Source organism: Ammospiza caudacuta, chromosome 6, assembly GCF_027887145.1.
Source record: "Ammospiza caudacuta isolate bAmmCau1 chromosome 6, bAmmCau1.pri, whole genome shotgun sequence".
In the NCBI taxonomy this organism is placed as follows: Eukaryota; Metazoa; Chordata; class Aves; order Passeriformes; family Passerellidae; genus Ammospiza; species Ammospiza caudacuta.
In genome coordinates, this window is record NC_080598.1 from 34,580,118 (window position 1) to 34,593,588 (window position 13,471).

Consider the following 13,471-nt stretch of genomic DNA (forward strand, 5'->3'; position numbering starts at 1 on the left):
TCAAATGAACAACTTTACATAAAATGGCAAATTATATTTTAATCTTAAATCATAGTTATTACTGAATAGTTTTAGGTGGAATAGAAAATTCTGGTTTGCTGGCCTTGTGTATGGTAGGTAGAAAAATTAACTCTCAAAACTGAACTTTATTGCAATGATTTATCTTGGACATTTAAAAAATAATACCCTGAATTTTTTCACTCTGGAAAACTGTTTGCTGAATCTGCTAAGTCATTAGATTTATAAGGAATGTGGCTTTGTTGCAACATAAGGCACTGTGGAGAAGGGTGCTGGCCTCTGCAGACTGTGCTGACACTGGCAGGAAATAAGCCCTGACTAAAGAGCTTTTCTGGTAGATCTATTTTCTGCCTTCAGCAAAGCCACTGTGGGGAGCCCAGTCCTTAAAAAAAATTTTAAAGAGCATTAAAAGAGTTTGATTTGAGTCTAAGGAAATATATCATTTGAGAGCATAGGAAACATTTGTTTACCTGTTTCATTCTAAGCTGTTATTGACAGAAACTCCTTTCAGAGAATCTGGGATTTGCCTAAGTGAGGACCCCAGGTTTTAGTCCAGTAATACCCTGAGCCTTCTTCTGTACTGAATGAAGTATTAATGTACCCCAAAAGGTGGATATATTTTGGTGAGCCTTCTTCTGTACTGAATGAAGTATTAATGTACCCCAAAAGGTGGATAAAATGAGGCTCAAAGCTGTTTCAATTCAGTATATTGAACTTCAGGGTTTTGACGAGGCTAAAGAAAGTCCTTTTGTTTTTTCTACTGAACTTTTTTTTAAAAATCTGATTGAAACCTGTGACCTGTTACTTCAAGCTGTAGACAGAAATTCACAACATAGCATAGTTCAGGTTGAGTTCTCCAGTGCATGGAAACCTTTCCAGCACTAGGAAAGCCTAGTCTGAGTACTGTTTGAGCTACAGACAGTCAGCAGAGCTAATGTTACTGCTTCTGTCTCTTTGACCATTGATGTCTCTATTTCACTATAGTTTGGATTCAGGGAATAAGAAAAATTTAACTCTGATAATTAAAAGTTGTGGTTTTTCTTTAGTCATTACATTACTCTTGATGGCTTTTTGCCACACTCAAAATTGCATTATATTTCATTGCCTAGCATGGCACAAGGTGAGAGATGTTCTAAGTGATTCAGCACAGCACTCTGTCAGAGAAATGAATGATTTGCCAGAAATGAGACATCAGGAAAGAAGAGATCCTTCAAAAATGGGAGAAGCCAACTTTGACAGAGGCTTTCTGTATTGAAGCTCAGTATTTCAAAAGCTTTCTCCTTCAGGACTTTTGCACTAGAAGCCATAACCATTGCCATGTTCAGCTCCAGTCTGTGTTTCAGCTCTGCATTGCTGCAGGAGGAGTGCCGCAGAAGGACGATGCCGCTGAGGAGCTCAGCAGGATTGGTGCTGCTCCTGCTCTCTCAGTGCTCTGTGTCCCTGGGCTCCAGAGAGGCACTGGGCCTGGCTAATGCCCACCTCCTCCCCCAGAGGGACTATGAGAGACTGGGAAACGCCCATCAGAAAGGTACTCATCAAGGCAGACAGTGATTTGGAAGTGTTCTGGGCATTACTTTATTGCTTTGCTGTAACATTTTCAACCAACACATACCAAAGCTAGCCCTGGAAGAATAATTTGCAACATGAACATGTCCTGCCACAAAGTCCTGAACCCATCTGTAGAAGTTGTTCTATAATGATCACTGAGAAGGGCAACTGTGAGGTTCCCTGTGTGTATTGTTGGCTTGGACATCACCATATAAATTACTTAAATAATCCTTCTATAATATCATGGCATCATATTTGGAGTCAGGTAGGCTATGTCTACCAGGAAAATGTAATTTTTACTGAATTTTTCTCACAGAGATAATAAAATTGTCAAGTTTTTATTAAATACAAATTACAAATATTTTACAGTTTAATGACATAAGGACATGCCTTTCAACTCTATGGAGAAGTGAGTGATTGCAATTCATAAACATATTTCTGAGTAACAGAACAATGAATGCCATCCTTTTCTACAAAAGGAATTCTCTCTCTATAAGTTCATACATATGTAAATGTATATTTAAATAAATTATGTTCTGGCTCTTAAAAAGCTTGAGAATCAATTGTAAAATTCAGAGCACTGTGCTGCAGTCTCAGAGATGCTTGATATTATACTAGAGCAAGACGTTACCTTATAAATATGTTACATTTAAAAAACACCAGTAAATATATTAGCCCAATAGAGAGGGTCAACCCAAGCCTTATATGCCATTTTTGTTACCCTCTGGGTCTACTGGATGAGCAATAAAATGGAAAAGCAGTTTCACCCATCTTCCTGATGCTGGTGTTCAGCACTGAACAGAACTGTCGTCCTGACTGCAAATCCATTATAAAATTTAGCCTGGCGTTTGAGTGAAAAGAACTCCTCCTGTGAAAATCCTCAGATGTTTATAAGCTTTATGTTAACAAGAAATACGCTTTAATATCTCTCTATCAGTGAAAACATGGCATGCATTTCAGAATTTAACACAAGGATGTTAGAGGTGCCTGAAGTATAAATTGGTTCAAGAGAAATTAATTTGTTGATTGAGGAAAAGACCAGGTCTAGCTATCAGTTGTCCTACAGATGGCAGAGGGAGTTGCAGACTTGCTGAGTACTCAGTCTGGAAGAACACTGGTAGAAAAGGAATGTGCACAGTTTTTGGCTTTTCAACCATATTTCTGTCAAAAATACAAAATCATACTTCTGTTGTATGACAGAGTAACAAACCATTTTTTGAATTTCTGAATATTTCCTGCATGTTCCTCCCAGAAATCTTCCCCCTTTAGCTGAAAAAATGGCCATCAGCTGCAATGAAGTCAGTCAGTTTCCAGTCTAAAGAGAGTCATTCAGTCACTCTAAAGGACAGAGTTCAATTTCTGAAATTTACTATTTGAACAGAATTTACTTTAATTTTTTTGTGTGTGTTTGTTTTTTCTTTCTTTTTTTTTTTACTCAGACTATCCTAGGGATTGCTTTGAGATTTTAAAGCACTCCAAAGGAAATTCCAGAGATGGCCTTTATATCATCCAGCCAAAAGAAGAACCAATTGTTGTCTTTTGTAACATGCAGGATGGTGGCTGGACAGTAATCCAGCACATTACAGCCAACAGCACTGTCGACTTTGACAGGACTTGGCAGGACTACAAATATGGATTTGGCTCTGTTGATGAGAACCACTGGTTAGGAAATGAGTACATGCATCAGTTAACTGGCAGCTCAGTGCAATACATACTTGGAGTTAAACTTGTGAATCTAAATGCTGAAGTCAAATGGGGACAGTATGAGCCATTCCTGATTGAGGGGGAGGAGTCTCAGTATCGCATCAGGGTTGGCCTTTACAAAGGCAACGCCACTGATGCTCTGACCCTGGACACAGAAGCTTATCTCCATGACAACCAGAAGTTCACCACCAAGGACAGAGACAATGACAATTACTTTATGAACTGTGCTAAGCTGGAGCTCAATGGCATTCCTGGGGGAGGCTGGTGGTACGATGCCTGTGCTGGGGCAAACCTGAACCGCAGGAACGTGATATACTGGCAAAGAGACTGCAGCAAGCAACAGCCCTGCAAGTTTGCATGGATGATGGTCAAACCCATTGAGCACCACCAGTCGTACCCTACCAAGGCCTGCCCCTGTCAGAAAGCAGAACTGTAGACAAGCCATGAGTATTTGACAGGAACATGGACTATTTCTCAAGTGACTCAAGTGAACTCACTGACTGAGTAATGGCCCTAAGTAACCACAGCTGGAAATTTAAATTGGGCCTCTCTAGGGGCTTTATGTTGACATATTGTCCAGTACTGGGACAAGTCACAGAAATTTGCCAACCACACAAGTGAGAAACTGTCAGAAACTGAGGCCTTTACCACAAGATTTAAATAACCAGAAGATTTAAATAATTAATTTTATACTATTTTAGCCATAAGACAAGTCCGATATGAAATGCAGGATATGATGTCTTGTACAATATATACATGAATAAAAATGCATTTCAGAAGGTTTTGCACTGGTGTCAATGTTCATGACTGATTGCACATCTATAATTGCACATCTTCATATATTGTGCAGGAAGGAAATTTCCAGTTAAAGAGCTACATTTACAAAATGCACACTGAAGTGTATTGTGTACCATAGGACTCCAACAGGCCTTTTTTTCTAACTTTAGTGAATGGTATTTTAATATTTGAAATTGGAATTACCCTCATCTCCCATGGCTTCTTTCCCCCTTCATTGACTCTTCTTTTATCTCTACTTTTTAATGATCCCATATACAGTGAAGTATTCAGCACAGGCTTTTCTTTTCTGCCGTCATTTCAGAGCACTCAGCACTAATGGGATTGCCAGCTTTCCCATTTAAAGCCACCGATCCAAAGCTTACAACCCTTCTGAATTTTTCCCCCAAGAAACTGTGAATATACTTTTAAAAAGATCAGATTGATATTGCAATTGTTTATTTATTCCTCCATTTTTACCCTGAAGACTACTCCACTTTATTTACCTTTATTTGACTGTTACTTCTCCCTGTTCCATGCTGTGCTTCAGTGTTTTTCTTTTTTTAATACCACTGTGAGAAAAGAAGAGAATGCTGCTTTATTTCACATTTAAGAGTTTCAATTGTTTTAGTACTCGACATTGACATCAATTAAACAGTGCCTTTTTTCTAACTATAAAATAAAACAAAGATTAATTATAAATTATTCTGCTTTAAAACAATAAACAAAAAGATTTAAAATTTTGTAACCTTGAAGATCTTGTTTTCTTTTACCACTGTTTGAGTTGCTTCACACAGTTCTATATCATTGGAATAACTGAATGACAACTGAAGAGTTTTTATTGTTGCATTTACAAAATGTCAGACTAATGATAAGATTATCATGTATGGGGTTTTTGATATTTCAGTTAAAGAAACTACATCAACAGATCCTGTTGAATTCCTGCTTTTTAATTTAAAATACTATTTATAATTTTCATGAAAATTGCTCCAGTAAATAAATTCTACTGTGTTTTAAGAGGACCAAAACTGTCATGATTGCTTAAGATGAGAAACTATTTTGGAAGTAGAAAAGCCAAGAAAGCAATTTTTAGTTTTCTTGATGCACTGCAGCATTTTCAGAAAGAGATACAGCTATGTGATGTGGGTGAGGCCAACACAGCACACATGCCAATTTTGCAGCATCTGATTTTTTTCCCCCCTGAATCTGTGCTCAAAGACAGAAGTGTGACAGGAGAAGAAATGGTTAGTACCTGAATTGAGTTTATATCATTGAGTCAATGTAATGTGGGTTCTGCATAATTCCATCTCTATAATTCTATCATAATTCTATCCAAAATTGTGATGAGGATACAAGAAAATCACCTGAGTGCTGCCAGTCTCACTAACAAAATGTTATATTTTGTTAGCTTTTGTTAGAATTCATGGCCATATAGCTAGATGTTCACCCACCTTCCAAAAATGTGTTTTAACAACCGTGACATGGAAGCGTGGAAGGGAGAGCCCACAGCTGCATCTGACCATCAAAGGCAGGCAACCTGCACACCCTGAGCTTGTCTGAGGGGATTTTGGGGGTAAGGACTCTGCAAACAAGCTGTATGAATAACTTGGGCACCAGCAGACCAAACCCAGCTGTCCAGGGCTGGAGGGACTCTAGTTAATACTTTAACTAGCCCTACAAACCTTTGCATTGAATTAAAGTAAAAAAATTAGATTTAAAATGTAATAAAAACTCATAACAATGACTACTAGCAAAAAAACCTGAAACATTTAATTGAACTCAGGGACTGAGCTATATTCCACACCTCTAACAAAACTATGGATGGAAATTACCACAGTGGCCAGGTTAGGGACTAACTACTGGATGAAAATAAGTAATATTCTAGAACATCCACCAGTGTGGAACCTTTAGGAGTAGACTAAACTTTACTTCATAATTCCTTAGCAAAAGACTATCTTAACTGAACAGATTTTTTTTCTTCCGTTGCTGAACCTTGATCACCAGATACCCAGAACAATGCTGAAGGCATCTGGCCTTCATCACTGCATCAGTGAAATCACAGACTGAAACATGGGGGTTTCTATTCTACCCCTCCTAAATTCTTCTGCCTATCTCATTTCTCCTACACTCTCTCTCAGCCTTTCCTGATTTTACTGCCTCCTGCAGTATGGGAAAGAAGGAGGGTCTTCCCAGAAGTAGATGTGGAAACAAATTTATTTGGTCAAATAATTAGCCTTCCAAAATGAGTAAGTATGACAAGATCTAGAGCAAAAGGTTCCAGCTCTAAGCACCTGTGAATGGGAGGCATGTTCCACTTTAAACATGCAATCTCCTAACAATAGCAGTGAAATAGTTTTTTTTATCCTCTCCTACTTTGCATTTCTCTGCATTTGTACTGTCAACTGCAGGAAATGTAAGCACACTCTCACATTCAATACCACATTAATCAACTCAGAATTTGTTCACTATTTGTCTTTTAAAATAATTCAGTTTTCATATGAGAAAGTGCTTGCTTTTGTTTCTGACTTTACAGACTTCCAGGTAACCTTATTTTTTATGTATAACCATAGGTTTAAAAGTATGACAAAGTGGTTTTAGGGGCTAAGTGACTAATGTTGTTAATTTATTGATGCAATATGCTGTATCAAAAAATTGACAACGTTAGCTGTATGGCCTGATTTTCTCATGTCTTTTGTGTTTCAGAAGGCATCAGGCCACAGTCAGAGTGGGGGGTTACAGAGCTGAATCCAGCTGTGTTCCACAGCTGGAATCCTCCGCTGTACCACTCTCCACTCTTCCTCCTATAGCTACCTGATGAATTGCACACTGAAGGAGGCCTTATGGACAGCACACACTAAAACAACTATCTGACCTCCACTACGTCTAGGCTGCTGCTGCATGTAAGGATTAAAAGATATTTCAGCTTCTATCTCGGCATGTTACCCAGGAATTCAGTAAAAGCCTCCCCAGCTTAAGAGGTCCACTGAAACAGAAGCCATCAGCAACCAGGGTCTGGAGGAGGACCTGCTGAGAAGAAAACTTCTGAAGGATTTGAAATGTTTGGTTTATTTGAGGAGGACTGACTTCAGTGTATCAGCAGACACATGAAGAAACTAGTGACATTTAGTGACCAATGGCAAAAATACTGAGTAAAAGGCAGTGTTTTTACAGAGTGCAACAAAGACTGAATTCCTTAGTTGTAAAAAAATACATTTACCAAGATGGAAAAAACAATTGTAACACCATCTCTTTCTGAAACCCCTAGTAAACATAGATTATCTCCTGTTTTACAACATGATGTTATCAATTTTAAACTGCTTTAACTGCTTATGGGGTAGCTATTAATAAAATCATAAACAAGAAGCTTATTAAAGCTCAAGATTTTATGACACTCAATTGTCAAATGTTTGTGTAAGAATATTTCTTAGGGAGCTCAAAAGGCAGTAATGGAGATTTGGGGGAGACCAAATAAGAAACAGAGTGGCCTCTTACTGACTTGCTGGTGGTGAAGCCAAGTAGTGAAGTGAAAAGACACCGTATCATTTTCTACAGTTAAGGTTTAGCCTGTGTTTCAAAACAGAGAAGTCACTGACTACCCAGCAGCTGCAGGAGCATTACATTTATCTACACACATAAATCATATTTGCAAAAAATTAATGTTGGTTGATAAATTATGGGGATCTGGAATATGTAGGGGTGCTGGCATATATGAAAAGGAAGAGATCAAAATCATATCCCTGTTTTGTGGGAAAATTCAATACTTTAAAATATAAAAGGCACTGGGTCTCTGAAAAGCTTAGTTAGGGATGTGTATTTATGCATCTATATTGACACTACATACATATCTATATAGACGTATGTATATGAAATTATGTGAAACCAAAATGTAGTTTTACAAAAAGCATTTCATTAGTCCATGACAATAATCAATTACAGGATCAGTAAAAATGTCATTAAAAGGACAGATAACAAGATAATAAGATTGTCCTACATTGCAGAAGTCCCACAACACTTTTTAAAAAGGTACAAAGTACAACCAAGTACTAACAGATACTCTGATGAGGACCACATTTGTCCTTTTGAGGTTTTGATTTTTTTTTAAGAATAAGCATCCTACATAACAATAAAGTAACGCACACCTCTTCATATATTTCTTGATATTTACAATGTACTCATGTGTGGCCATGTAATCTCTCACATGGTTAGGTGCTAGCAGCATAATTTGTGCACATATTTCACAATTACATTGAACCAACATTGTTGCATCCATCACTGGGTATTCTAATACATTTACTGAGCAGAGAGTCCATAAACATTTACAGAACATTCTTGATTAACAAACTTCAAAACCAACAAAAATAGTCCATTTAATTCCAGTAAGAGCCAATGCTTCATTTCAGCAATAACAGTGCAGCTAGCATGAACTGTTACTACCCCATAAATTTTGTCTTTAACTGCAGCTTGTGCCCCCAGAGAGACACATTCATTTGCTAAAAATCAAACATAGTTTACTGAATGACTGGTCTGATGTAATATAAAATAAACCCACTCTAACAACTAATTTGTACATAGTTACTGTACACAGGAAAAGCTCTGGATAGTGACAGAACAAAGCTGATGAAAGAGTTTTTTATAAAGACCTCTGCTTTCCTTTCATAAGTAACCATATGCTGATGCACATACAAAATAAGAGGCCCAGTATGGTGTGTTACAAAATCAATCATGTGGCCTTAGAGAACATATTTTTGCATTAGTACACTGCTAATCTTTCACTGACAAAATTTTCCCCTGTGGACACTGGGGCTAAAAACATGTTAATCACTTGTACTGTGATTGTTGACATGGAGGATTTATCTATCTGTAGGAGAACATCCTGATGGTATGATAACTTAATACGTTATGCAAACAATTTCACTGAGAGCAATGGTACATTCACGATGACTTATACAACCCCTGAAATGTGCAACTGGCTAATGTCACCACTGCAATGTCCTGCTAAAGTGTTCAGTAGATTTATCATGAAAATTGTCCCAAACTAATATTCCAGAGTATCTCACTCAGAATTTTGATAGAAAGGCTAGAACTGAATTTGAACTTTGTGTACATATCTTTCTCATTCTTTCATAAACATTTTTCTTTAGTACTTCCACACCTCATGACTCCTGCTGCTGTTAACTTTGTTTTCTCAGGACCTTTTCTGAAGCTTTTTGTTTGTTCCCACCACAGGGAGGTCACCAGCTCCATTCCAAAAGCCTTCTGCTGAAGGCAGCCCCTTGCTTACCCACTCACTTGGTCAGTGCTGCAGGGCTCCTGCCAGTCTAGCGCAGACATCAGGAAGGCACAGACAGCTCAGCTTCGGCACCAAAAGCCCTCTCTAATCTCAGCCAATGGTCAGTCTTAGCTCATAAGTAGGCCAGTACAAGCCAGTCCCAGCAGACACAGCCAGCAGGGGTGTTGACTTCAGCCACATCTGTACCACATGTGGTTTCGCTGGACCAAAAGAGAGTGCCTGAAGATAACTTATATTTCCAAGCACCTGATGTTGACTAGTACTTGCAAAGCTACTTAATGACAAAGAATTCAACGTGCTATTAATAGTTTTACAGAAACATAAGAAAGTTGCTTAAAAAATCTTTCCTCTTTAAAGGATGCCATTTTTCTCACTATATATAGGTAAATGTTATGGAAACTTTTGGAGCAAGGTGTAGTGCAACAAAGGAGATTGCAAAAAAGACTTTCCTTGTGTTGTAGACAGACTGTGTCCATTATGCCATACAGTCAGTTCTGATTTGTACCCTTGTCACTGTTGAATAAAATTTCATAATTTCCTTCAGAGGTACTGGGAACTGGAGAATTTCAGGTGTCACCATTTTTGAAAATGATGGTGACTTGCAGGATGGAACTGATATTGGGACTGGCTCCTTCATGTACAAAATACAATATCTATTTCTTCCACTATAAGCTCTTCCACTATGAGCTGTTCTTAAGTCTCCACAAGAGTCATCCTTAAAGTAGAAATTTTCTCAGTATTATGTCCTGCTATAATGTGTGTGTTCACTGGGAGTATCATGAATCTCCTTAACCACTTAGTATTGGGGATGACAGCATTTACCCTTTAGATAGTCCTTGTTTCATCTCAACAGTTTCATCTCAAAGCCTCAAAACAGAGGTAGCACAGGCTGCATTGCTTGGAACACTGAAAACTAAATAAACAATACACTAGCAAAGAACTATAGGAAGAAACAGTTCTGTTCTACAGAGAGACAGACCGAATGACCTAACCTGATGACTGGATGATCATCCCAGTCTAATTTCTAGTATATAGTTTACTCCACCTATTCTCGGGCTGAAAGAAAGGACATAAGACATCAAACATAATAATTGTAATGCAATTCTACTGCATAGTCAAAAACAACCTGTGTTGCTTATAGCAGCCACTGACATTTTTATCCCAAGCACACTACTTTCATGCAAAATTTAACTTTTCAGCAGATTTTTTTAACCACTAGACACAACAGCAATAGCTTTGAAAATACAGAATTTGTTAGGTTACATCAATATCTATATATCTCCTTATTTCTTATACAAGAACAACTATGGCAGTCTGGTATTGCCCTGCCAGTATAGTTTCTCTTCCACTTTTTTCTTTTTCCACTGGCAGAAAAGCAGCATCTTAAAAGTCTTCCTGAAAGTTTTATTACAGAGGGCATAACACATGGGGTTAACAGTACTGTTCACATAGCATAGCCAGTATCCAAGGTGCCACAGTGTCAGGGGGATGCAGTCAGAGCAAAATGTGGAGATCAAAACCATGATATTATAGGGAGTCCAAGTGATGATAAAAGCCAAAAGAATGGCACTTAAAGTCTGTGCCGCTTTGCGCTCCTTTATAAGAACCATGCGTTTCCTTTTGGTGATTTGGTTATTTATATTTGGATCCATGCTTTTGATGGAAGGGTCCTTTGACAGAGCAGCAGAACAAGGAGTTATTTTTACTTTTCGGCAACCATTGTTGGCTTCCTGCGTGCCATCAGCCTTAACCACCAAACGGAATTTATAGGCCACACATTTTTTACTTTTTTGTACGTGTTCTTTGGTAGGCGAGAAAAAGTATTTCTGGTTCTCAAAATCACTTTCTTCAGGTTGGTCTTTGACAACAACATCTGTAGTCTCACTATACTCTTCTGCCTTACTTTTAGATGGACTTTTGTAAGTTACTTGGAAAACTGGGTCAGTGGCAAGTTTATCCTCGTCTTCGGAGGAGGCGTAGCTGCTGCAGGTGGTTAACTGGTCAGCCTTGGCCCAGTCCATGCACGTACTCGCTGCCTGGGAGGCCTTTGCCGTAGCTGACGTACTTCGGCTAGATGAGGACCACGAAGCCTGACACCCCTCTCTTTTGACTAAGTTTTGTTGCTTGCAACTGAAGCAAGACTTCAGGAGAGTTTTCTGAGGCTTTATCGTCTCATACTCTGCCACAGACTCTGAGCCCTGCAGTTCAGCGAGGTCCTTGGTGCGTTTCTCGGTCTCTTTGTAAATGCGGCAGTACAGAATGGTCATCACAGACACTGGAATGTAAAAAGCAGCAATTGCAGTACCAAAGGTAATAATGGGCTCATACAGAAACTGTATCTGGCACTCTTCAGGTGGTACTGTTCGTTCACCCACAAAATACTGCCAGCACAAGATTACAGGTGCCCACAACATGAAGGAAATCAGCCAAGCCATACCAATCATGATGCCAGCTCTTTTGGGTGTGCGTTTGGCCCTGTAAGTTAAAGGCCTTGTGATGGAAAAATATCTGTCAAAACTGATGACTAGGAGGTTCATTACTGAGGCATTGCTAGCTACATAGTCCAGTGCTAGCCACAGGTCACAGGCGAGGCTTCCAAGAGTCCAATGGCCTATGAGTATATAGGATGTGTAAAGGTTCATAGAAAATATCCCAATGATGAGATCTGCACAGGCAAGGCTGAGCAAGTAATAATTGTTGACAGTTTTGAGCTGACTGTTGACCTTAAAGGATATCATTACAAGAATATTTCCCACTATGGTTATTAAGCTTACAATTGCAGTTACAGTGGCAATAGTAATGACTTCCCAGAGGCTATGCCCTTCTAACTGCTTATGGTTGATGGATGAACTGTTTACAACAGTAGAATTGCTGAATAAATTGACTTCCATTGCTGTCCTTGGTGTGTTGTCATCGGGACCTTAGCACTGTTGCATACTGCTTTCTGTAGTCAGAAGCATCCTTTTGGAGATAGCTATAAAGATCAAAGGTAAAAAAATCAGAAAATTTAAGTAGCTCAATAGCACACATTTCCATTAGTTATTATGAAAACACCTGTGAAACAACTTATCACAATATTTGTGTTCTCTTTTCACATTTTGATTGCTATTTCTACAATTGTGAACATAACTAAAACACACAAATGTACATCCTAGGACAATGTGCTCTGGCATTTTATGACATTTCAAAATGCAGTCTAACTATTATTTCGTAAGACAGTCAACCATCCCAGCTCTTACATTTTGAGTGTCTTAGGAACCCTCTACATATTCTCAAACACAGACATTTAAGGTTTTGCAGTAGGACAGTGAGTCACTGTGTTGTTTCATACAGTATTTAAAATGCATGCCAAGGTTTCAGGAATTATCTTTCAAAAGTTGTAAAAATCACCAACAACAGAAAATGAGTAAGTGAATACTGGGGGTGCATGGGAGTTAGGAGCCACGCTGGCATGGTGACAGCAAGAAACAAATAGGTGTTAGAAGTGCTGAGGCAATGGAGGGGAATCTTTGAGCAAATGAAGCAGGCCAAGAAGATATTTGTGGACAAAACTCAATCAAGAGATCTTAGAACAGAGAAGACTGATGGGGTTAAGCACTGAAGTACAGTCTGGGTACTTTGGATGAGTGAATGGCAGGACTGAGGATACAGAGGAGTAAACTGCAGAGGAAGAACCAGAAGACTGGTTCTGGTAAAAAATGCAAATTTAACAACCCATTTCAAATACCAGTTTGAAATAATACTTGCATAAGCAGCAAAAGGTGAAAACAGGACCACTCTATTAATGTATACATGCCACTGACATCCATTGCTTTCTACATTCCTCACTGCTGTTTCTTGTGCCAGTGAACCAGCATTAGGCAAAATTTCTTTCAAAGATACCTACTGGGTTTTTAGTAATTCCATCACATCAGGTGATGGCTACTCACTTACTTGACACTTAGTCTCACTAAACTGTGTAATTTTTAAATAGTCAAATAGTATTCAGTTTTCAAAGTCAGAAATGAAAGCTAAATTATTAACAGATCTTTCTACTGGTGTTTTAGCCTGTATAAAACTGGTATGATCTCTTTTTCAAAGCAGATATAGGTTCAGCTAAAATTATCACATGAATGACCTATTAAAGTCCATTTCTAA

At 38.5% G+C, this 13,471-nt stretch overlaps 2 protein-coding genes across 2 annotated transcripts in view; one reads left to right on the plus strand and one right to left on the minus strand.

Moving 5' to 3' along the window:
* The first annotated feature begins 1,398 nt into the window (after positions 1-1,398).
* Positions 1,399-3,706, plus strand: LOC131559522 (fibrinogen-like protein 1-like protein). Its single transcript, XM_058807917.1, has 2 exons — positions 1,399-1,546; positions 3,006-3,706. Exons 1-2 carry the CDS (start codon positions 1,399-1,401, stop codon positions 3,704-3,706), a joined length of 849 nt encoding a protein of 282 aa, XP_058663900.1.
* Positions 3,707-10,638: 6,932 nt separating this feature from the next.
* CHRM5 (cholinergic receptor muscarinic 5) overlaps positions 10,639-13,471 on the minus strand; it is a 44,261-nt gene continuing 41,428 nt past the window's right edge. The window contains exon 2 of the mRNA XM_058806960.1: positions 10,639-12,308. Within this exon, the coding sequence (XP_058662943.1) occupies positions 10,639-12,225 (1,587 nt within the window). The 5' untranslated portion in view covers positions 12,226-12,308. The remainder of the gene's footprint in view (positions 12,309-13,471) is intronic.